Here is a 24,414-nt window from a genome sequence, read left to right as displayed (position 1 = left end):
TGCTTTTTTGACTCTCAAAGTGCCGGTTGCCATTGGATAACATTTTATGAGTCACCAAGAACCACACTTTCAACTAAAAATCTTTACTGTTCTACTGAAGAAAAGAAGTCACCAACATCTTTGAACGTCTGAGGGTGAGTAATTAACAGCAAATTTTCATTTTTGAGTGAACTACCCCTTTAAAAACAGCTGATACAGTGACAAATTAGACTTTAACAGTGAACTATCATGTGAAAGGCCTGAACTTTGTCACATTTTGGAGGGATAAAGAGGGCGTAGTCTGTGTGATCAGGGTAAAGTGACACCCCATGTTGCCAGCATGCACTGCTCCACACCCTGTTCCATGATCAGTGCATCTGAAATTCACCATGTTCCTCTTTCTTCACTCTGCTGTTTAGAGTCTGACTCAGAGACCTTAACACAAAACTGTCTTCATAGTGTAAAAATAACAGCCATTTAGGGTTGCTGCGGTGAGGAAAATTTCCCACCGGTTAATCAACGTGTGACAACACCGGTAATCAGTGTTGCCAACTTGGTGACTTTGTCACTAGATTTAGCGTCTTTTCAGACCCCTTTAGGGACTATTTTTCCAAAAAGCGACTAGTGACAAATCTAGCGACTTTTTGGACAAACCTTAGCGACTCTCTAAATGTCATCAGTACTGTCCTGCGTGAGCACGAGGTCTTGCTTCCCCGCTGCAGACACACCCCTCTGAGCATCTGCTCTGTTCAGTGAGTGACTGATGAAAGACGAGCAGCGCATTCCATTGAGCTAACAGCAGCTGACAGTGAATGAACTGCGCACATGCACGCTGTGTTGCCATGGACCAATCATTTACCAGCTTCTTTGTATTAAATTTGAAAAATTATTTTGACCATTTATTCTTGTCATGCGCTTATATTAATATATATATATATATATATATATATATATATATATATACTATATATATATATTATATATATATATAAAACGGCTTGTTAGCATGGCTTAGCATGGAAGGGGAAAAAACAGCTTAACAGCTTTGAAGTGCTGACATTACACATAATGCAAATACAACGTGATGACGTCATCAGTGTGCTAATGACACATGACGTCAATTAACGACATTTAGCTACTTTTCAAGCAGAATTTAGCTACTTTCCATGAAAATAGTTGCAAACACTGCCGGTAATACCGGTATCACTGTGGGGGTCGGGGGGGGTGGGGGGGTGGTTCTTCTTATAAATTAAGCTTATTAATGCGTGCACGTTATACTTTCAAATTAGCGGCAATTGGCAATTCGGCATCAATTGCTTGAATGAAAAAAAAAAAAAAGAAAAAAAAACTGATATTAAACACAGAACTTTTATTAACATAACGAATAAAAATACCACTATGCATAGACTGAAAAAAACGGAAAATCGGCAAACTGTGGACCCAAACAAATAAGAACCATAGAACGTTTTTAAAACGAGTAGAAAATAAAATAGGCCTAAATAAATTACACAAAGTTTAAATAAGATAAAACCAAATAAATAAGAAACGAATATAAAAGAAAAACTTACAAAATGACATTAGCCTACGTAACTGACAAGTTGGCACTCTAAAAAAAATAAAAACACTTTAAATTGGAATTTATTAACAGTGCTTGTCCATTCCGTGTCAATGAAATGGAAAGTCAGTCACATGTAAGGTGTCATTTTTGTGCTCAACCACATGTCTGTTGTGAGTGAAAAATACTCGACTGTTGAAATAGCCTGTTGCAGCTCACCACAGACACGGTTGTAGGCACGTGGGATAGCGGTGTTGGAGAAATATGAACGCCCGGGCAATTCATACTGGCTGTCGAGTGTGGTTATGAGGTCTTTGAAAGATTGTCTTTCAACCGTGCAGAAATACACCATTTCTTTGCAGATATACTTGGTCACTGCATCAGCGCATTTGTTCCACCTCACACTGTCCCTCTTATATTTTGTGCATCGCGCAAACGCATCACTAATTGATGGCTGTACCTGTGCGTCTGGCTTCTGCGGTCGATTTTTTACCGCAGTGCCCATTTTGGCAGCCTCATTTTTGTGGTGCGATTGAAGGTGCGTGTATAAATTAGTTGTGTTTCCTCCAGATGCTGCAACCTTTGCCAGGCAAAATTTGCAGATTGCCTTATTAACATTTTCAGGTTCCCTTTTTGCATTTGGTTTAAACCCAAAATATTGCCAAACAGGTACTTTTGCATTGCGTTTTGAAACTAAATCTTCCGCCATTCTCTTGCTTTTCTGTAAGTTCGATTCATTGTCCTCACGTGACAAATGAAATTTGACTCGTGATTCTGATCTGTGATGTGACTGTCTCTTGTGAACTAAATTATGTATAATTATTATTTTTACTTTAAATATTTAAGAAAAAATTAATACTTTAAAAAAATCAAAACGATGGTGGGAACGGTGTAACCGGTAACACAGTCAACACCGTATAAATCGCGTCAAGCCTACAGACATTCAGTCCAAAAACCACATAAATCTATAACAGTTACAGAAACCAAAGACATTATGAAGTTTTATATCAGCATGGATCCAAAAACGTGTTTGTTTAAAAACTGCTGGACATTAGCTAACGCTAAACTCCCTGAACACGAACACCAGCTTTTTTTGGTGTACCCAACTCAGATCCATGTAAGGGATAGTTCACCCAAAAATGAATATTCTGTCATCATTTCCTTTCATTCCAAACCCATAAGGCTTTAATTCATTATTAATATTTGTAATGTTCTTTCATCATTAAAAATTCATGCAACCAAAACTTTAATCCTTTAAAAAAAAAAAAAGTTTATAAAGACATTCAAAGTCTTCTGAAGAGACACAATCACTTAATATGGATTTAATTTAAGCTTTTATTCATATATAAACATTGAGCAACACATAGAGCACATCAAATATGGTAAACAGATGCTCAACTCTACCAGCTTTACACTCAAGGAAAAACCTTAAATGTGGACAAAAAAAATGTTAATATTATCTTCATTTGTGTTCTAAAAGGTGAACAAAAAAAAACAGTCTCATGAGTTTAGAACAATATGATTACTGGTGAACTCTAAACTACAATTCACTCTATGGCCAGAAACATAGTGAAGAGCATTTCTAACGAGCAGTCCCAAAAACACACACAGATCTTAGACTAGCCTAAGCTGTTTTGTTTTTTTTTCTTAGCCCAGTTAAGCGCCAGCCTGTCCAGACCATTTATACCAGCTAAGACCAGCAAACCAGCTTTGGCTGGTTTAAGTGGGGTTTTTTGGTCTAATTTTCTGTCCTCTCTTTTAACACAGCACTCACGTTGTATGAGAAACTCTGAGCATTAAGTTGACGCTTACATTGTCACTACAGCAACCAATGTATTTACACCGGATATAATGATGACACTCTCTGAACAAACAGATCAGATTTCATCACTTACAAAACAACAGTGCAGACGGTCAGTCCCCAAGATCACTGAGACAAATAATTAACAGAACCAAAGCAAACTTCACACACAGATGATGTGGACGTGCTGACACACAGGAGAGGTTCTCTCTCTCTAACACACACACACACACACACACACACTCCTGTGTGTTTACATATTATCCAAAGCAGACTTTCAATCAAATCTCAGCTGTTTTCTCCCAAGGTCACTGGCTTTCAGAACAATAAAGTATGTGTGTGTGTGTGTGTGTGTTTGTGTGTGTGTGTGTGTGTGTGTGTGTGTGTGTGTGTGTGTGTGTGTGTGTGTGTGTGTGTGTGTGTTTGTGCATCTACTTAAAACATTTTGGGGACAAATTTGCCCAAAAATGAGTCAAATCTGACAAAACTTCATTTTAGGCACATGCTCATTTTAAAAGAAAAAGTCTAAAAGTAAAGTAATTGAAGGTTTTAAGTGTGTGTGTGTGTGTGTGTGTGTGTGTGTGTGTGTGTGTGTGTCTGTGTGTGTGTGTGTGTTGCACCAATGCACATAACTTATTTCGCACACCGTCACTCTCTCTAGATGTATAGCTCACACACACACTCAACAGTTTTCCAGCACACATACACACACACACACACACACATGTTCTCTCCATAATGACGGCTCTGAATATAGACTTTCCCTTTCTGAGCTCACCACACCCTCCTCAGACATTCACACACACCGGTGGTGACATCAGTCAGCACGAGGGAATGCAGGAACGCTCCGCACTTCTCTCCGTTTCTTCTGGCCTTTCTTTCGTGCCTCTTTATTGGTTGAACTCTTATTAGCGGCGGTGAGGTTTACGAAGTCAAACATCACTTACTACTTACTAAATTAATTTGTTTTCTGCTCCATGTATCCACTTCTCAAACTACTGTATTATTTTTTTTAAATGCAACATTAAAATGCCTACATTTCAACTAGCATTTCCAATCCCTACTTTTGTTTACGAAAGTAATGTAAATTATAACCATTTGATGGAAAATAATAATTCAGATAATAAAGTATCTGGAGTTATTTAACTCTTTGATTCATAGTTGAAAGGGACAGTTCACCCCAAAATGAAAATTCTGTCATGAATCACTCACCCTCATGTTGTTTCAAACCTGTAAGACCTTCATTCATCTTCGGAACACAAATTAATATTTTTTTGATGAAATCCGACAGCTTTCTGACCCTGCAGACAGACAAACTGAAATGTTCCCAGGTCCAGAAACGTAGCAAGGACATCGGTAAAATAATCCATGTGAAAAGATGTGATTTGGAGAAGAAGAATTGTTGAATAAAGTCGTTATTTTTGTTTTCTTTGCACACAAAAATTATTCTCGTAGCTTCGTAAACTGCGGTTGCACCACTGATGTCACATGGATTATTTTACCGATGTCTTTACTACGTTTCTGGGAACATTTCAGTTGTGTTGCTGTCTGCAGGGTCAGAAAGCTGTCGTATTTCCTCAAAAAATATCTTAATTTGTGTTCAGAAGATAAACGGAGGTTTAACGGGTTTGGAACAACATGAGGGGGAGTGATTAATGACAGGATTTTCATTTTTGGGTGAACTATCCCTTTAAGTATTTCAAATGAATCACATGCACTCAATGTTTTTGACTGTCTTCTTTCTTACTTTCAGACTAGTCGACTAGTCATAGCGCACATCCCTAGCATAAACACACTCTTTCAGGCATCTATACACACACTAAATTCCCACACTTGTGTGTGTTTTTTTTTTTTTTTTTTAATGAAGTGACCGCTGCCTGCTTTCCTCTCACAGTCAGATTAATAATAATTCATTCTGAGAGTTCTGAGTCAACATTTTCCAGACAGTGAAGGTTAGTGTGGGCTTTGGGTCTCTCAACTTAATACACACACACACACACATATAGAGGCAAGTCAAGATGGAGTTTTAATGAGGCCCAAAACAATAGACAAGCTATTTGGTGCTTCCTGCTTCTATTACTACAGTTTCTTATTCAGTAATATCCTGAATACATCCTGGTCACACACACACAAGCTGGACAATGATAGCAGCAGAACACAGAGAGAGAGATGTGTGTGTGCATATTGAGATTGCCTTGGGTGAGTTTCCTTTATTTGCTTACACGGTTTTCCACAGTTCAGGGTTTCAGGTGACACACAAACACATGGTGTCCGTTTCACAAGAACAATCTCAGGTAATAAGGTCACTCAACTCACAGCAGGATGTCAGAAGCACAGTCTCAGAACAGAGCTACCCTTCACTGGGTCAGTCTCGCCCTTTACCCAGCATGCTCTGAAAAACCTTGAGTCAGAGGACACGCTGAACTTACATTGCGAGATATGAAGTCACAATTACAAGACAACAAATGCAGTTATGTTTTTTTATTTTTTACACGGTTTTACACGACAGACATGGGTTTCTATGAAGTCCTGCTGTATACTCTACCAAAACACACTCTCCTTTACTAGTCAAACAATGGTCACTGATTTCACTTCCTCACTTTCACTTTTTACAGAGTACTGCAAAGAGTTGTCAGCTGACACAACACAACACACCAGTAACATACACACACGGGTCAGAGACGTCATGCCTATAGAGCTCCCCATGTCCATTCAAAGATTATGCACAGAGTCACACAAAACTACAGTTTGACATAATTATTAGACAAGTTGATATTCTGATCACATTTTTTTTTCCAAGCACATTTAACCAATTCCAAACCACATCAATCTTAACTACTATTAATTTTGTATTTACTCATTTATAAGTGATATATAATTGTCCCATGAAGGCTGGAAGTGAAAAAGTAAGTTTTGGGAGATCATTTTTAGTCCATCTCTGCAAGACAGACTTTTCTGTCTCCCAAATGAACTCCCAAAACTTACTGCCAGATTCTTGAAGATAAATTCCTGAAAGAGTGGAACAAGAGGATGTGGTGCCACACCTTCAATACACACACCAAAAAAAAAAACCTAAAAAAAAGAACCCAACTGTACCCCAAAGACCTTGATTAGTTTGTTCAAAAAAAAAAAAAAAAAAAACCTACCTGTATCCTGAAGACCTTGATTAGCTTGTTCAGGTGTGTTTGATTAAGGTTGGAGCTAAACTCTGCAGGGACACCGGCCCTCCAGCATCAACATTCCCCATCCCTGGTCTATAAAGTCTATAAAAATCAGTCTTTGTGTATTTTACAACACTTCAGCTTGTGATTCTTAATAAGTGAAGGGTAAATTTTTTTTTTTTTTTTTTTTTTTTTTTTTTACCCAAGCAAAGTCTCTGAGAACCTCACACTGCACTTCTGGAGACTCCAGGAAAGTTGCATTTTGGAAAATGGTGGCACCGGAGACTTTTGCAGTTAACGTGTCATATATATATATATATATATATATATATACAGTTTTATAAATAAAATGTCACATTACATTGACTCTTGTGCACAGACAAAAAGTCTTGCATGCTAGATGTCACTGCAACAGAAAAGGACCAGACCATCCAGTCTGAAGTCTGGCTCTGCTGCAAGAAAACGCAGTGTATCTGACAGACAGATCATGAGCACAGCTTATATAACACTTGGCTGTGGTCTCACCTCACTTTACAATACACTGTGTGAGAGAGAGCAAGAATGTGAGTGCTTTTGGATGAAAGAGAGAAACAGAGATGAGGAAGAGAAGACGTTAAACAGAGGAGAACTTCAGTGTGTGTGTGTGTGTGTGTGTGTGTGTGTGTTTGGCTCTATCACTGAGGCTGGTTAATGGCCCTGTGCAAGGGGGCAGAGCTGCCAATCTGTGCAGACAAATTAGTCCAGACAAATTAGTGCACAGAGAATGTGCCTACAGCAGAACTACATTACCCAGCATGCTTTAGCAAAAAGACAACCCACACTACCATTCTGAAGTGGGGGGGGGGGGTCAGTAAGAGGTTTTTTTAAAAGAAATTAATACAATTTAATTTTTATTCAGCAAGTAAGCATTAAATTGATCAAAAGTAACAGTAAAGACATTTATAATGTAACAAAAGATATATGTTTGCAATAATACTTCACAATATTAGTTTCTACAGTATTTTTAATCAAATAAAAGCAGCTTTTGTGAGCATAAGAGACTCTATCAAAAAAACATTACTAGTTTCAAACAGTTTAACAATAGACAAAAATCTGTATATTGGATGGTGACCAAAATACTGACGACATGAAACAGCGTTCAGAATCAATTAAATGTTCATGTTGTGCCATATTTTTGACTAGCATAAAATTGGAGCAAAAGGTCTGATCCATACTGCAGCTTATTCTCAACGAGAACTGGCCACTAAAATAAAGTGATTAACCAGAGTTTGGCTCATATTTATGAGATATTTAGTGTTTTATGAGGTCTTTACTGGAAACAAATTAACGCAATATTACAAGAGTAAACCACAATATTGTAGTCGAATAAAACTTGTAACTTGTAAAAATGTATTTACATATACACACATATTATATAAAATAGTATTAATTGTACTATACTATAATATTAATATGAATTAATTATATTAATTATATAATATTTATAGTACTATAATAGTAGTATTAGTTCATTGTGCCCATCTGGTATCTTGTAATTATGATTTGGTTTCTAGGTGGACTGTTAAAACCTGTGCACAGGAAGCTGCATAAAAAGTCAATCATTTGTGTGTAATACGCAGACGGTCATTGCACAGTCGGTTAGTGACTAAACAGTTAATAATTAAACCAAAATCTTATCATAACAGTGGCTTTTACCCAGTATCATCATAAGCTGTTTATAGCTAAAGTATGACAAATGTTGCAGTAAATGAAGCAATAATCTAACACGATCAGGAAAAAAACCTGTACCTTTAGGAGTACAAAGGCTTGTCACTGGGGCAGTCCCCTCAGAGACACCTTTGTACTAAAGGTTCATATTAGTACCTTAATGGTAAATATTACTATTTTGAGGTACAAATATGCACGGTTTAGTGCTGGATAAGGTACAAAGTTGTCCTCTTTAAGGGCTCTGCTTCAGTGACAAGCAGTGACAATAACTTTTTTTCTTTTCAGGGTAACAGTTACACCAGGACAATGAACTCTGTTTCATAACATGCAGGAAAAGCTCCATAAATGAAGTCAGATGGTTTCGGTGTTCCTCAGATATCAGCTTGATTAATGCTGATTTAGAAGATAAAACTTTCATGTTTTGTTTTGATTGGCTCTTCCATGAGCTGTGAATTCACAGGATGTAGTTTATGAGGACTTCCTCCTCTCTTATGCTAGTAAAATCATGACAGGAGTGTGTGTGTGTGAGAGAGAGAGAGAGAGAAACATATATATATAAATATATATAAATAAATTGCTGCAAGCTGCTGAACACATCAGCCATGACTGAAACACGAAAACCGATCCCTCCACACAGAAGCAGGAAAGCATCATCAGTCAGTTCGTTATGTCTGAAGGTATTAGTAGTTGACCATTATGTTTTTTTTTTTTTTTGATGACCAATGCCGAAATCTAAGAGAGAAGTGTGGTCAATGATATAAAGCTTATTCAATCTAAGGACAGTAAAAACACAAGCATAACAATTACTGAAATCATTTATTTGATATAATATTTAGTAAATTACAAATAAATATTTGAAAATAAATTATAGAAATTATTTAAATCTGATTAAATAATATAAAATAAAAAACAATTAAATTAAATAATTTAAATTCAAAAACTTGTTTAAAATTATGTAAATACAGAAGAACGTATAAACGATATAGCATTTGCAGTTCCATTGCTAATTACAGAGACAGTAAACTAATAAAGCTCCAGTGCTCAAGCGTGGGCAAAACACCATCATATCAGCCAAACACAAACAATTATGAGCCAATGTGGGTTATCCAATCAAAGTTATTTCCATAAGTTTACTGTCTTTGTTTGACAGTTCACCTAAAAAAAAAAAAATACTTGTTTTTTTCATTCATTGTCGGATCACATCCAAAATCTTCACACCCATTAGCAGGTGCTGTGTGCCAATGCTGCTCATTTGCATAAAGTTAAATAGGTGCGTTGGACACACCTTCATCACACTGTCAATGAGTGCGGGTCGCTGGAAAACACCAGCTTTAAATGCAAATGACTGACTATCAAACTAGCTGTAAATCAGTGTGTGTGAGTGTCCTTTGGGATGTGCCTTCATACAGACACAAAACCGGTCACATCACTGACTGACCGGCCAGAGAGATCAGTACGTGCACAGTGAGCACTGGTGACAATCCCACAGTTCACTGAACTATAGTTAATCATTATTCCTCCAGAGAGGAACATCCAAACATTAACATGAGTTCCAGCAGACCTGGGGGGGGTTACTAAAGGTCTCTCCACAACAAAAATCACATGATTCTGTTAATATCCCAAATCAAAACAAACTAAACAGGGCCTGCGGTTACAGACCTGCTTTAGCTGGGTGACTGAAAACACGTGACCATGCCTCTCTCTGCAACATTTTCCCTGGCAGCTCCAACCCAAAGAAACATAACTTTTGCCCGTTTCTAGGAGACCGGAATCCTTACAGAAAGAAAGGCATTGTGGTCTGGAAAGACAAGCACTTTAAATCCACAGCGGAATTCCAGCATTCCCAGAGAGAGAGAGAGAGAGAGAGAGAGAGAGAGAGAGAGAGAGAGAGAGAGAGAGAGAGAGAGAGGAGAGACCGCGAGAGATGGAGGAGAGGAGAGAAGAGAGAGAGAGGGAAAAGAGAAGAGAGAGAGAGAGACCGAGAGAGAGAGAGCGAGAGGACCGTTGTGAGAGAGGACGAGAGGGAGAGAGAAGCGAGAGAGGGTGGGAGAGAGAGAGGTGAGAGAGAGAGAGAGGAGAGAAGAGGACTGAGAGGGGAGAGAGAGAGAGAGAAGGCGAGAGCGAGAGAGAGAGAAAGATGATGAGTGGCAGAGACAGAGAGAGAGAGGAGAGAGACAGAGACAGAGAGAGAGAGAGAGAGAGAGAGAGAGAGAGAAAGAGAAAGAGAGAGAGAGAGCGAGAGAGAGAGAGAAACCTGACAGCCAAATCACTAACACCTACAGAGCACCTCACAGACGTTCTGTGCTCTTCTCCTCATTCCTGTGTTTAACTCAGCTGTATATGGAAGCCGGTGTCCGCCACTAAATAAAAAAAAAAATGTAAAAAAGTAATTGCAAAACCTTTTACCTCTTTTTTTCTCACAATTGCTAGTTATAGAATCAGAATGGGAGGGATATAAAGTCAGAAGTCAGTTGACTTTTTCCTCTCAGTTGAGTTTATATCGCGCAATTCTGACCTCTCACCCTCAAACTCTCAAGAGTTTATATCGCGCCAATTTATATTTTTCCTCTCAGCTGAAATTTAATTCGTAATTCCTGACAATTCTGACTTTTTTCACTCAAGATATCTTGCATTTCTGACTTTTCTCGCAAATAGCTAGCTATAGAATCAGAATTGCAGGATATAAAGATAGAAGTCAGTGACTTTTTCCTCAAGAATTTATATCGCACAGTACTGACTTTCTCTCCACTAAAAACTATATATCACAACTCTGACTTTCTCTCAATTGAGAATTTATATCTCGCAATTTTGCCATTCTCGTAATTCTGACTTTTTCTCTCAATTGAGAGTTTATACCTTGCAATTCTGGCAGTATGTCGAAGTCCCACATTTTAGTTAAAACCAACCAATCGGCTTAATGTTAAAGGCCCTATCTTTCCTTACTGCTGTAGAACACACTTTAGCTGAAGCAACTGATTTTAGCCAAAGATAGTTAATCTATGATACCTGTTCTGTCAGAATCATACTCAAATGAGTCAGGACTCAGAGAGTAGTATTGCTCAACACACCAAGATCCAGCATGCAACACTCCTCTGATCCTTGGCCTAGTGATCCCCTGTTCTCTCTTGTCAATCCATATCAAAAAAAAAGTGTCAAAAATGCCAAACTTCTTAAAAGTTAAATGTCAAAATCTAAAATGACACACTACTTACAACAAACCTTGAAACATCAAGAAAGCAGCTCATCACTTGTAAAATGCAACGCATGCCATCTCAAGCTTACCTGATCTCCATTTGATGATGTCAGTGAATTCGCTGTTGTCTCCGGCCTCAGAGGCCTCTGACACTGTGCCCACGGTAGCCATCTTCCTTCCCAGGAGTCACGGGTACGTCTGACACGCTAAAGTAGAAGTCCCGCTTTCTTTTACATATACAGCCCACTGCAAATCCCTGCAATTGAGCACATCATCCCATCAGCCTGAGCTCTCTGAAATGCAATACTCATATATTGCTTCCACATGGCCTCATTACGTTACATGTTTAATTCAGCATTCAGACATCAACTCAGAAAAGACAAATTTAGTTTCCAGTCCAATTTGTTTGCAAAAATTACCTTTAATTTCAGGAAATGTAGTAGGCCATTCCATGAATGTCCACTTACTGTCTTACACAGTGCATGTTGCTCTCTGAAACATTTACACAGACCACAAGAGAGGGGGAACCATGTGACCTTACTTTTCGAACAACTGCAAAGCCTTGTGGGAGAGCTGGAAAGTGAAGTGCAGGGAGAGGCCATACTCGATTCAAATGAAACGGTTTCAACATGGGCGTATAGAAAATGGGAAGGTGGGTGTGTGAAGATAATCAGAGAATCTGTGGCGCAATCCACCCGCAAGCTGTTCTGTGGAGAACTGCCGGGCTGCTCAGAGGGTAAACTGCAGGGATGTTATGGATCTGAGTGAATGTGGACTGATGTGGAGTGAGCCGGAGCTGTGTGGCTGCTGTTGAATTCTACTGCATTACAAATGCAGTTCCAAGATAAATAAAACAAGCAATGACAAGATCTTGTCATTGAAAAACAGTTTTCTTGTTTAAATATAAAACTACTCTGAGTTCTCAGTTTCATTCTTTACTTCAAAAACATTCCATTCTGATTCTGAATTGAAGTGCAATACTAACACCGATTTAAATTCAGACTCTACTTCTGATCACGTTTCTGATATCATTAAAATTCTGATTAAAACATTATGATTCTAATTCTGAAACCAACATAAATTTAATTTAAATCGTTATTATTACACGATTCAAATTCTGATTCTCATCAATTCTAATTCCATTTCTGATGTACTTTAAAGTATTACTTTTTGCCTCTAATTTTTGATTCGAACTCTGATGCCAATTTAAATTCTGATTATAAGTTAAATTCATTTATACTATAATTCTGATTCCTCTTCTGATTTCAAATGTATTTTTTTTTTTATTGATTCAAATTCTGATCTCCACAATTATATTTCTTATTATCATTCGATTATAATTCTGACCATTTCAATTCTGATTATAACTTTCTCATTCTATTTTTGATTCTCACCTATTCTATTGCCCATTATAAGTTCAATTTTTAATTTGAATTGCAATTTTTATACGGATTCAAATTCTTATTCTCACCAATTCTAATTATCATTCTAATTCAGAATTTAAATGACATCATAATTAGAATCAGATTCGGATTAGAACTCTAATGGTAATTCTGATTCCCACCAATTCCAGTTCTCATTCTAACATAGATTCTGATTTGAAACGCAACTCTTTTATTGATCAAAATCCTAATCTCATCATTTCTAACTTTTACTAATTCCATCTTCCCAGTTTAAATTCAGATTATAATTTTATTCTAATTCTGATTTGATTCTGTTTTAACATGACACCACAACAGTCAAGTAGGTGACTTATGTGAACATCCAACATGATGGAAACACAGCATAAATCAAATTTGGATTTTGGTTTTAACTCCAAAACTTTTCAGATTAACAATGCAACAAACCTATTTGTGATGCTGCAAATGACAGATGTTTCCTTGCAGAGGGTGCTACCCATGGAACAAATTAATCAAAGTACATTTCATAACTCATCATTACTTCAAAAGTTACAGTATTAAATGATTATTCAAACATGCTCTGGTCCGTCAGTTGGCTCTTAGCATTCAGGGAAAAGTATGGGTGCTGAGAGGCTGCAAAGAGTTTGTGATGTCAAGATTGACCTGGATCAGGGAAGTAAGATGTTATCGCCACATTTAACAGCCATATTAAAGAACACCATCAGAACGTGGGTGGGACCAATTATGGCTCGTGAAAAAACAGGCCCTTTGTGTGTGTGTGGAGGACAAGTTGTAACAGGAGCTGTCACCCAGCCAAACAGGTGACCATGCATTCATTCTGCAGCTCCCCCCACATTCCTGCCCTCAAACACACTCACTGATAACTAAGGTCCAGCAACACCAGACCTCTCAAAGCAGCACTTCAGCAGCTGATGGACACGACGGCTGGGTGATGATGTCACTGATTAGTAATGAGCAGGAATGTCGAGAGTCGCTGGAGAGGATAGAAACAGTCCCCTCTGATAATAATTTACAGCATGCCTTGTCCGTTAAAGGCATCAGGTTTATAAGCAAATGTGTTGGCATGCAGCAAGAGTGAATGATGCATGCGTCTAATTTTAGATTCCTGCAAAGAAAACTTTGCGCTTCCACTTTCTCAGCTTCCATCTCACAATTAAAGACTTGTGCATGCATTCTTGCATGTAGTTTTTTGTTCATGCATGCTTATAAAAACTAGATTAAACAGTCAATAGAAAGAATGTTGTGTCTGTTCTGGATAAAAAAAGAAAAAAAAAAGTTTAGAGGCAAATCGTGAGTTGAAACACATGGCCATCTTACTTGCCGAATTCGTGAAAGTGTCTGCAGATCCTAACAACAATGCAAACCAACCTCAAAAACCATAACACTGACCCTAATAGTCATTAATTGGGATAAATGACTCTAATTCCAAACAGCCTTAACAATAACCCAAACCCTACTTAAACCTAGCCAAGCCTAACTCTAACTTAACCTTAGTTTAACTATCCTAACCAGCTCTAGACGTGACCCTTACTAAACCCAACCTACCCTACCTTTCACCAACTTCAACCACAGCTTTAGCTAACTCTTGCAATTCAAGATCAGTTCAAGTTTGTTTGAGTTTCTTATAATAGGCTACATGCATCAAACTTCTTCTGACTTCTAGTAGCCTTATCATAAATCAGACAGACCATCAGAGAAACCAAATAACACTCAAGGTTTCACAGATGCATAGCCTTCATTCATCTGTTTGTTTGTTTAGTTTAATGTGTTTAGTTCACTTGGTCAGTCGGGTTCATGCGCTCATAATTCAACAAACCTAGCAAAGTTTTGTAAACATACGTGTAAGTGTGATTTGAAAAGCAGCAGCTCTCACCTTTGCGTGATGAATCTCTCAGTGCAGTACACAGAGTCTTTATTGAGTAAATACTGACTCATTGACTCTTCTCAGGGCATGTTGTTCAGCACTTCACAACAGGCAGCTGGCAGCTCGTCTAATGCTCCAGATCTCTGCTCAGTGTGTTGACGGGAGACTCACAGCTCCGTCCAGGAAATATCGAAGTTATCCAACTCGACTGTTTTGGCGCTCCTGGCGCGTTTCAGCTCTGCCACAAAGTTTCCTTTGCTCATGAATAACAAAAGAAGAGTTACAGCGCTTCCCAGCTCCCCGCCCACACTCGCAGCGGGAATGATGGACGCGTGACGCCACGACGCGCGCTGCGAACGCTCGCGCTGGTTTGAATGACGAGCGCGTCCCCTTCTGGAATATACTTACTGTTTGGAGGTTTGAGTATTGACCATGCAGAGGCGGACAGAAGTGTTTTTACTCTGCTTTAAAAGTAGGCTACTTTCTTAAGTGTCTGTACTTTATCAGAGTGTTTTTCTTAATAAACCTTTACTGCACTACCTTTCATATCAGGCGAAATTTTCATTAAAAACTTACATTAGAAATCTAGTACTTGAGGTAAAAGTAATATTTACTTGAGTACAAAAGTACAACATTTGGATTTGGAAGGTGAAACAAAAGTTTTCCAAAGAAAAACACTCTGATAAAGTACAAATAAATACTTTTTCAATGTACTTGAGTAAATAAAATAAACTACTTCACTACTGTCCACATCTATGTTTTAAGAAAGTTTAACATTTAAAATAAAGGTTCGGTGTGTTTTATATAGCCTACAATATATCTAAACAGTATATTCAGTGATGGGTTTGGCTGGTCATAGCTAGTCGTAACTGGTTTGCAGGATGGATTTAGAGGGGTTTTGGACCACTTTAGCTGGTCAGCATGCTCTTGGTTGTTCAAGGAGACCAGCTAAGACCAGCCAACCAGCTTAGGCTGGTTTTAGTTGTTTAGTGGTTTCATTGTTATATGCACCCGTCAAACGACCGGCTTTATAGGCAGCAAGTGAACACTTAGTTCTTCAAATGAACGGGGGAGGGGAAAATGGGCGAGAAGTTCTGAGTTACTCTGACAAGGATAGTGATGGTAAGATGTCTGGGTCAGAGCATGTCCAGAATGGCAAGTCTTGCAGGGTGTTTCAGGTCTGCAGTGGTTAGCGTCCTCCAACAATGGTGCAAGGAAGGAGAACCACTGAACCGGCGACCAGCTGATGAGCACCAAATGCACTTCAGGAGGAGCATACAGTATGCTATTCCGTCTGGTCCGATCACAGAAAAAAAGCATCCGTAGCTCAAATTGCTGACAAACATAATGCTGGCCATGATAGATGCATTGCGGTTTTCTCTGTAACAGACCATCAGATTGTCCATCACCAAGAGCATCTACAATGACCATGCATGGAGCAGCAGAAGATGTTTGCCTGGTCTGATGAATCACATTTTCTTTAACATCAGGTGGATGTTCATTCTTTACCTGGGGAAGAGATGGGAGAAGGATGCACTGACAAGGCAGTGTTCTGCTGGCAAACCTTGGGTCCTGCATTCATGTGGATGTTACTGTGTTGACCCCCTACATCACACACCCTGCAGACCTCATCCTCCCCTTCACAGCAAGGGGGCTCCCTGGATAATGCACCCTGCCACACTGCAGAACTTGTTCAAGACTCGTTGAATTTGGGATGTTGCACTGGTCTTCAAATTCCCCAGATCTTGATTTGAGTGCAGCATCTACTGGATGCGCTGGACCAATAAACCACGCAGGCTCCACCTCACAAGCTACAGGACTCGAAGGATCTGAGCCGCTCTGAATGTTGTTAACATTTATTTGGATGGAGGATAGACAGAAAAGAAATTCAAATGCAAAAACATGTGTATTTCATTTGATTAATTTTATATATTTTATAATACACAAAAATATAATTTATATTAAACTTTCCAGTTTAATATAAAATACATATATATATATAATATATATATATATTTCAGACCAATATATAAATAATTACAGACCAAAGAAGATACAACATTTTATGCCTTACACAGCTGTTGAATCTTATTCAGATTGTTTCATCCTTTGGTTCAACATATTGTTTTATTTAACATCTTGAATTATTAACAGAAGTTAGCTTTCTTTTATCTATAGGGGGCAGTATAAGACCAGCTATTTAACACCATATCGAGTCATTTTTAAGTTTTTCTTGTTTGTTCTGTCATCTAGCAAGTGTGTGTCCTGCTGTGTCCTGCTTTACGGACTTTATGTCATACGTGCTCGAGAGCTGCACGCGCTTCATCTTCTTCATCTGACCACAGCGGATCAACACTTTTACATAGCTACTGAATGTATTGTATTCAACGAGCAAACCTTTTTTCTTTTCTGTGCATCGTTTGATATTCTCGTTTGACGTGATGTACTGCAGTTGTGCATGTTTATCTCCGACCCTCACATAGTGAACACAAAAGTGAAAACTCATTACCAGGAGTGGGGTTCGAACCCACGCGGACATATGTCCATTGGATCTTAAGTCCAACGCCTTAACCACTCGGCCATCCTGGTGAATGTACATCCCTTTTAAGCACAAAAACAATATATATCACCGACAAGCTGCGGTAAACATGACAATTAACTTATATTGTTGTATTTAATCTCTGTAGATCTGTTTGTGGTCTTTTGCGCCGCCTTCCGTAGTTTCATTTCATATTCAGAGCTGCATAGCATTTGGTGCAGAGACCCACTGTTAGCATGCTAGCTGACTCACTTCCGAAAACCACAACGCTTTGGTTGATAACCAGCTTAAAAGATGAAGAAGATTATATGAATTGCTTGAATTAATGCTTGCAGTTTTATAAAAAGTATTATTTTTTGCATTATCGTGTTTATAGTAGTATTGTTAGCAGTTAGCGAGCTAAGAACCTCATGTGGTGAACACACTCAAGCTCCTGAAGCGCTCCATCAAAACACTTTCAACAGAGTAGTTTGCGTTTAGGTGTTTTTAAAAGTGAAAATGAACACCTTTAATAATAATTAAGTATATTAATACTTTGCTAACATCACTTTGTTTACTTATGGTTGTCCGAATCTAATCCCAAAAAGTCATGTGAATTCCTGAAGAACTGATAGATAGTCAGTATTGGTCTGATCTGGAATAGTGTGGGTGTTGTTGGTAAACCAGCTTGACAGTGTAGATATGTTGGGAACTAACAGACAGTGAAAACCAGCAAAAAAATCATTTTTATGAATAACAGCTCAACCCTACCTAAGCTGCCCTTAATTAGCCATGTTTTTTGGAGTATTGTTTACCATTATATAGCCACAGTTTTACTACAGATACCATGGTTAACTGTTAAAAACTGTTAAGTGGTTAATTTGTGGTTACCACGGTTTAACTATAGTAACCATGGTTTTTGGTTTTATTTGTAGTAGCATGGTTAATTTGTGTGGATGGCTGGTCAACAGGCCGGTGTTAGAGAGGTTTTGTTGACTTGTTTAGCTGATGGGCTGGAGACCAGCTAAAACCAGTTACTTCCAGCTTAAACCAAGACCAGCCAACCACCTTAGGTTGGTTTTTAGCTGTTCTTTTCAGTGGGGATATACATATACATTACGTTTTGAGCATGTTCATACACTCAGAACATAATATAGGATATAGATCAGCGGTCATTCAAGGTCGCCGGCTCAACCGGATTGGCTGGTCTAGGCTTCGTTCAGCAGGAAAATCACTCCATACAATTACCTGAAAACAAAACTAAAACAAAACATATCAGACCTTACACATCAAAATAAACCATGAAAGCATTTTTTCTGACTTTCTCCTATATTCTCTATATTATTTCCAGCTGAACTTTGAAGGTTCTGTTTGGACCCTTCAAACATTTAAAAAAAAAAAAAAAAATGACTAGCATCTCGGAACATATTAGTATGAAAGTGGAAATCAACAGAAAATAAGAGCAAAGCTGGTAATGAATTAGTTCAGCATTGTCAACACACTCTCGTGGCAGTTCTTAACTACTCGGCACAATCTCATTTCATACATTTTGTGGGGTGGAACTTCACTTTTATTTTTTGAATCATACATAAAAATCACATCATATGAATTCATTCTGAATCGACACCTGGTAAAATAGTTTTCTCATGAAATCAGTTTGGCATAGTTATTCTCTCATGGTTGTTACATTGTTCAGACATACATTACATTTGAAAACTTTTAAATTAAATTCATGCCACTAGATATTAAAGAGACTGCTTTACTCACCCGTCATAAAAACATACGCCCCGGTTACCTGAACAGGTGCATTCCTCTTCAGGATGGTTCTAGAAGCTTCTAGGTGTCAATGATTCTAGAACTCTACAGTAAACGTCATTTCACACCAGATGATGCCGATTGGCATCTTTATTAATGCTTTGTAACAACCCAGGTACATTTTTCTTCTTTTAAGTAAGGAATATTATTCCCACTCTTGATTTTTTTTATTTATCTGATATTTACATGAGCTACAAGAAGCACGAAAAACACGGATGTTACCAGTGTTACATTACTGATGGGAATTATTTTGAGAAGCAAACATACTGACCCGATCTTCTGTTTGTTCGAATTTCTCCTATTCACTGTTGTTTTCTATTTATTCTCCTGGAGTTGTTGACTGTAGTGTGCGGTGCCAACACTGGTTTCATGTAAGTCATGTGTATGCCCTTCTACACTGCTATTATGCAGATCTCTCGTGAGATACCACGCCTCCAAACACATGCTGAACATGCCTTCATTGAGTCTGTCAGAGCAGCTTATATTAGTGTAACTAGTGTTATTATTCACAAACTAGACTTTGCACTTTTTCTTGTCGGAGTACTGCAGGTTTGGAAAATGTAAGCTCGCTGTTTCTTTGGCAGCTCGCTGTAAGCTGTTTCTAAATGAAAAGAATTTTGGACGATGCTGGTGATCTTTATATGTTAATGATATTAATTAGGAGTTGTTACAAGGCAGAGAGTGTGTGCAAGACCATTTGGGATTCAAAGATTTTACATCTGAAAGAGAAGCTGTACAGCATTTTCTGTGCATGCGTTTATTCTGTGAATCACACGTACGCATATTTGAGAGATAAGCGTAAGATCAAAGCTATGACGGTTTCTGCGCAACATTTTATAAATGAGGCCCCAGGAGTGCAACGCTTGTCACATAAAATCCAAAAAAGACCATAGACTATAAGCACTGCCAATGGTTCTTCAACTAAGTACTTTGAGTTATGGGTCTGAATACTTATGCCAATGTAATCTTTCACTTTTTTCGGTTTTTTGCTTTGTTATTATTGGGTTGTGGTGTGGAGTGTAGTTTGGTGTTGGAAAAATATTTTTTAAATTTTAGCAGCTGTCTGTCTTCCACAGAAATATTTCTGCATTTGGCACTTTTTGGATTACTTGTATGTTTTTGCCTTTTACTGGGATGCAAAATAATTTAAAAAGGTGAAATGTGAACTTGTAAAGCAAACGATTAGTTAAATAATGTAGAGATCAGTCTGGCACTGAGATTTTCTGCACACATTTAAAATCAGCAATCCCTTCTGTGTCCTGTAGGGGTCATTACAATGCTTTAACCTCCAGAGCCTTCGACTGCTGGCACAAATATAAAAGCTTTTAAGCCTTCTGCTGAAAAAATGTGACATCAGGTATTTGAAAACGTTTTTAAACCCAGCAGAGATCAAATACACACTTGTCAGTGGATGATTCGTTTATTACAGCATGAATCCATATGAACAGATGTGGTGAATAGCCTACATTACAGTACAGTAAAGACAGGGTGTGAATTATTAAATGTTATCTCAATATAATAATATTTGATTAAAATAGGTTTTTATTTGTTATTTTCTGACATTTAAGAGGGACTAGATAGGCCTATGTCCGAATTACTGTAACTGTATTAATACAAAGAGAGAGAGAGAGAGCCTTAAAGGAATACTGTATACTGTAAAATGTTTCATCAGTATGCAATAACTCTCTTTTCATTATAATAACTGATAATTTCTACTCAATTATAGTTTCTAAATTGACTTTATATTCTTTATTATTAATTCAGTTTGAAGTGGTCAGAAAAGTGGGCTCATGAAAAAATATTGTTTACTAAAAAATGAAAAATCTGTAACCCTGAATCATAATTCCAAACTGTTTATTATTATTATTTTTATTTTATAGCCTACACAAACATTTTGAATGCCAGTTACAATCATAACAAAAGGGGGCTGGAGCTTTAGACTTTCAGCAATGGAAGAAAGTACTATGAAAGTATTTCTAAAAGTATAAATTCATGCTCAACATCTCCCTTTGTGTTTCAGAAACAGAAAATCATACAGTTTTAGAACATGATGGTATTCATTTCTTGAATCCACTATTATTCTTTCAAAGTATCATTCACAGTGTACGAGCTATGGATTATCAATACATGCTTGTCTTTTTATTTTTTTCTTTGCTATAAAAAAATACCATCCTTTTAAAAATCACTATATTTCCAAAATCCGCCTCCTGTGTTCCTCCTCAAACAATTTCTCAGTGATCAGACTTCAAAACTGCTTTCTTTTCAGCATTTCTCTCCGCCACCCTCTTTCTCTCCCTCTCTTTCTCCCTGTAATACTCCTCTTTCAAGTTTTCCCTCTCTCTGCGCCTCCACCCTTTGGCGGTCACATGGTAGAGATCGACATTATTGCCCGAGTACGCGTCTCTGTAGGTGGCGCGGAACACGGCCTCCCTGGCGACGGCAGTGGCCTCCTGTACGCTCATTCCCCAGTAAACACTGCTGTCCAGGATCCAGCCCGTCACAGGGAGACCCCGAGCCCACAAAGAACAGCTCCCCCTGCAGGCGCAGCCCGTCACTGCACACATAAATAACTCGTGGGCCGCAAATTCTCGAACGACTTCTGACGACTTGTTGAGCAGTAGCAGCTATCAGTGGTTGAGGAGCTGAGGCAACACTTGCTGCTGATTGGCCGCTCGAATCGCTGGCTGTCATTTGATTGGTTGGAGCATATGCATGTTGAGGAGTTGAGGCAACACTTGCTGCTGATTGGCCGCTCGAATCGCTGGCTGTCATTTGATTGGTTGGGAGTATTTGCATGTTGAGGAGTTGACGCAACACTTGCTGCTGATTGGCCGCTTGAATCGCTGGCTGTCATTTGATTGGTTGGAGTATTTGCATGTTGAGGAGTTGAGGCAACACTCGCTGCTGATTGGCCGCTTGAATCGCTGGCTGTCATTTGATTGGTTGGAATATTTGCATGGTGAGGAGTTGAGGCAAACACTCGCTGCTGATTGGCCGCTTGAATCGCTGGCTGTCATTTGATTGGTTGGAATATTTTGCATGTTGAGGAGTTGAGGCAACACTCGCTGCTGATTGGCCGCTTGAATCGCTGGCTGTCATTTGATTGGTTGGAGTATTTGCATGTTTCTCTGTAAATGGTTGCTCGTGTTTTTCGTCGTCCCCATCCCATCCACACAGCGTGGCTGCGACGCACAGCTCCGTGCCTTTGAATGGATGCAGCATGTGGGAAGCAGTTTTGCAGCCCCCTGTTGGACACCTGCGGTGGTGTCGAAGCTGGTACAGCCTGAGCTCCCGAGCCAAGATGCGCTTCCAGAGTGCGCAGTCAGCTGATGTCCCCGAGGTGGTTGCCGACCAGGTGAGAGTGGATGGGTAAGACCTTCGGGGACGCGGGCGGACAAGGCCACCAGCCCGAGCAGCTGGAACGCGTGTCGGCTGCGGCAATCACTCCTCCCTGGAACGCGAAGCCGAGAGTGGTGGTGCCGTGAGAGAGAGAGTGAACGGTGAAATACGTAACGGAACGGAGGGAGAGATGGGGCAAGGTGTGGGATGGAGGAAGAGAGATGGATGGCCAGTGAGGGTATAGGTGGTCTATTTCCAGTAACTTCGTCGGCGCTGAAACTGAGGCTAGTTTGACCAACAAGTTATTTGGGCTCTCTGTGAGGTATTCAGCTATCGGCATGTAAAACTCCAGAGGACTCAAGCCGCCCCTCCCAGGCAGCCGTGTAGAAAAACTTCTCCGGTGAATCCCCCCTCCGGACAGATGAGTGGAATCTTCCGGCATAAAGGACCGTGAGAGTGGAGCGGTCCATTGAGGGAACAGAGGGGGGTTGTGCAAGCCGCATACATCTTGCAAAGCCATAAACTATTGTGCAGATATACAATAAATTGTAACTCTGTCAATTATTACACTGTATGACATGAACTGCAAAAACATGTCATATATGAGATGCTCTATACTCAGTCTTGTCTCCTTATAGGCCTATGGGTCAGTTTGTTGGTAAAGAAATCCTGGTTTACTTCAGAATTGGATTCCACTCGGCCTTCCTGGTGGTTATATCTTCTTGTGGTGGTGATTGGCTGTTGAAAGAAAAATCAAACATGCCAAGCCTCTTAGACCACCACTGTTCTTGATCCACACATTATTCTTATGGAAAAGCAAAAGCAATAGATCCAGAATAAAAACTGATCCAATTGTCGGTCCACTTGATGTCTGTTTTCAAAGTTCACTCTCTTAAAACCCACTAGTATCATAAGCTCAATAAGTAACTACAGCTGTAAAGGGCCTAGATCAAGGGCTGTTTTTATAAGCACCATTCCCTGATTGACTTAACCAGAAACGCATGAAAATGCCAAAGTAAGCCTTTCAACCCAAGCTTGAGGATACATGGCATGAAATATCATTTTCATTTTCAAGGCATAGCGTAATACGCACTCACTCACACAAAAAACACACAAATACTCACAGCATCAGACATAATGATATACAATAAATAGGGCTAAAATATTTTTCGAACCTAATGTTAAAAATTACAGACATTTTTGAATATAATGTTCCCTAAAAAAACAGACATTTATAAAGTTACCAAATATTTTTGTAAATAATCAAACTATTTAACTTCTTCTTTTTTTTTCCTTTTTTTTTAACCATATAATTTGACCAAATAAAAGCTTTGATGAGAGACTTATTTTAAAATTGAAATGATCCCAAACTCTTCACCAGTAGTGTATGAAGGAAGATTTTTTTAACTTTGGCAACAGGACATTTTATATTATAAATGTTGTTTATTTAATTTTGATGTTTAATATTATTGCTAGAAAATTGCAAGATTACACATATTAGGGTTAATTTTAATTTAATTAATCCTATTGCCAAAGCTTGCATGTATTTTTCAGCAATAAAAATTAAACATCACAATTAAATAGACAACAATTCGAAAATATTATAATAATTAATAAAGTAGGCTATTAAAAATAAACTACATTAATAACGGAAAATACATTTATTTATTTTTATTGAACGTGTTGTTATTTCACAAGGGTTCTTTGGACTTGAAACTGAACAAACTGGGAAAAAATATAGTTACATGACAGTTTGAGCACCTCCTGTAATTAAAAAAGAACACTTGCTTGAGTTATAGCCTTCGTTCTGTCACTCAACATTATTCTTGTGGAAGGGGAACCCATGACGTTCGGCGTTCTGAACGGTCATAGCGTTCTGTTGAGGCGCGTCGCTGCAGAGCAGATGAGCTGAGTCCCCACATAATGAGAGTGTGACACGCAAACACACCTGTCATTCTCACACACGGAAGAGCGCGACGCGCAATCAAACATGTCGTGACAGTAAACACTTGAGCTTATCGTCGTACGTATCTGTGAATGCTGCGTTTTATCGCGCGTCGC

The 24,414-nt window shown here is 38.7% G+C and overlaps 1 protein-coding gene, 1 non-coding gene and 1 pseudogene across 2 annotated transcripts in view; all 3 read right to left on the bottom strand.

The window, feature by feature from the left end:
- The window catches only part of LOC109087885 (utrophin-like), a 48,533-nt gene extending 33,551 nt beyond the window's left edge, over nucleotides 1-14,982 (bottom strand). Inside the window, 2 exon segments of the mRNA XM_042751326.1 lie at nucleotides 11,486-11,652; nucleotides 14,691-14,982. Coding sequence (XP_042607260.1) covers nucleotides 11,486-11,567 — 82 coding nt within the window. The 5' untranslated portion in view covers nucleotides 11,568-11,652; nucleotides 14,691-14,982.
- A 2,205-nt stretch (nucleotides 14,983-17,187) lies between these two features.
- trnal-uaa lies at nucleotides 17,188-17,270 on the bottom strand. Its single transcript has one exon. It is a non-coding gene; the product is annotated as a tRNA-Leu (tRNA).
- Nucleotides 17,271-21,100: 3,830 nt separating this feature from the next.
- Nucleotides 21,101-22,693, bottom strand: LOC109097971 (annotated as a pseudogene).
- Nucleotides 22,694-24,414: the final 1,721 nt, after the last annotated feature.

The sequence above is a fragment of the Cyprinus carpio genome, chromosome B23 (assembly GCF_018340385.1).
Source record: "Cyprinus carpio isolate SPL01 chromosome B23, ASM1834038v1, whole genome shotgun sequence".
Lineage (NCBI taxonomy): Eukaryota > Metazoa > Chordata > Actinopteri > Cypriniformes > Cyprinidae > Cyprinus > Cyprinus carpio.
This window is presented reverse-complemented; position numbering and strand designations above follow the sequence as displayed.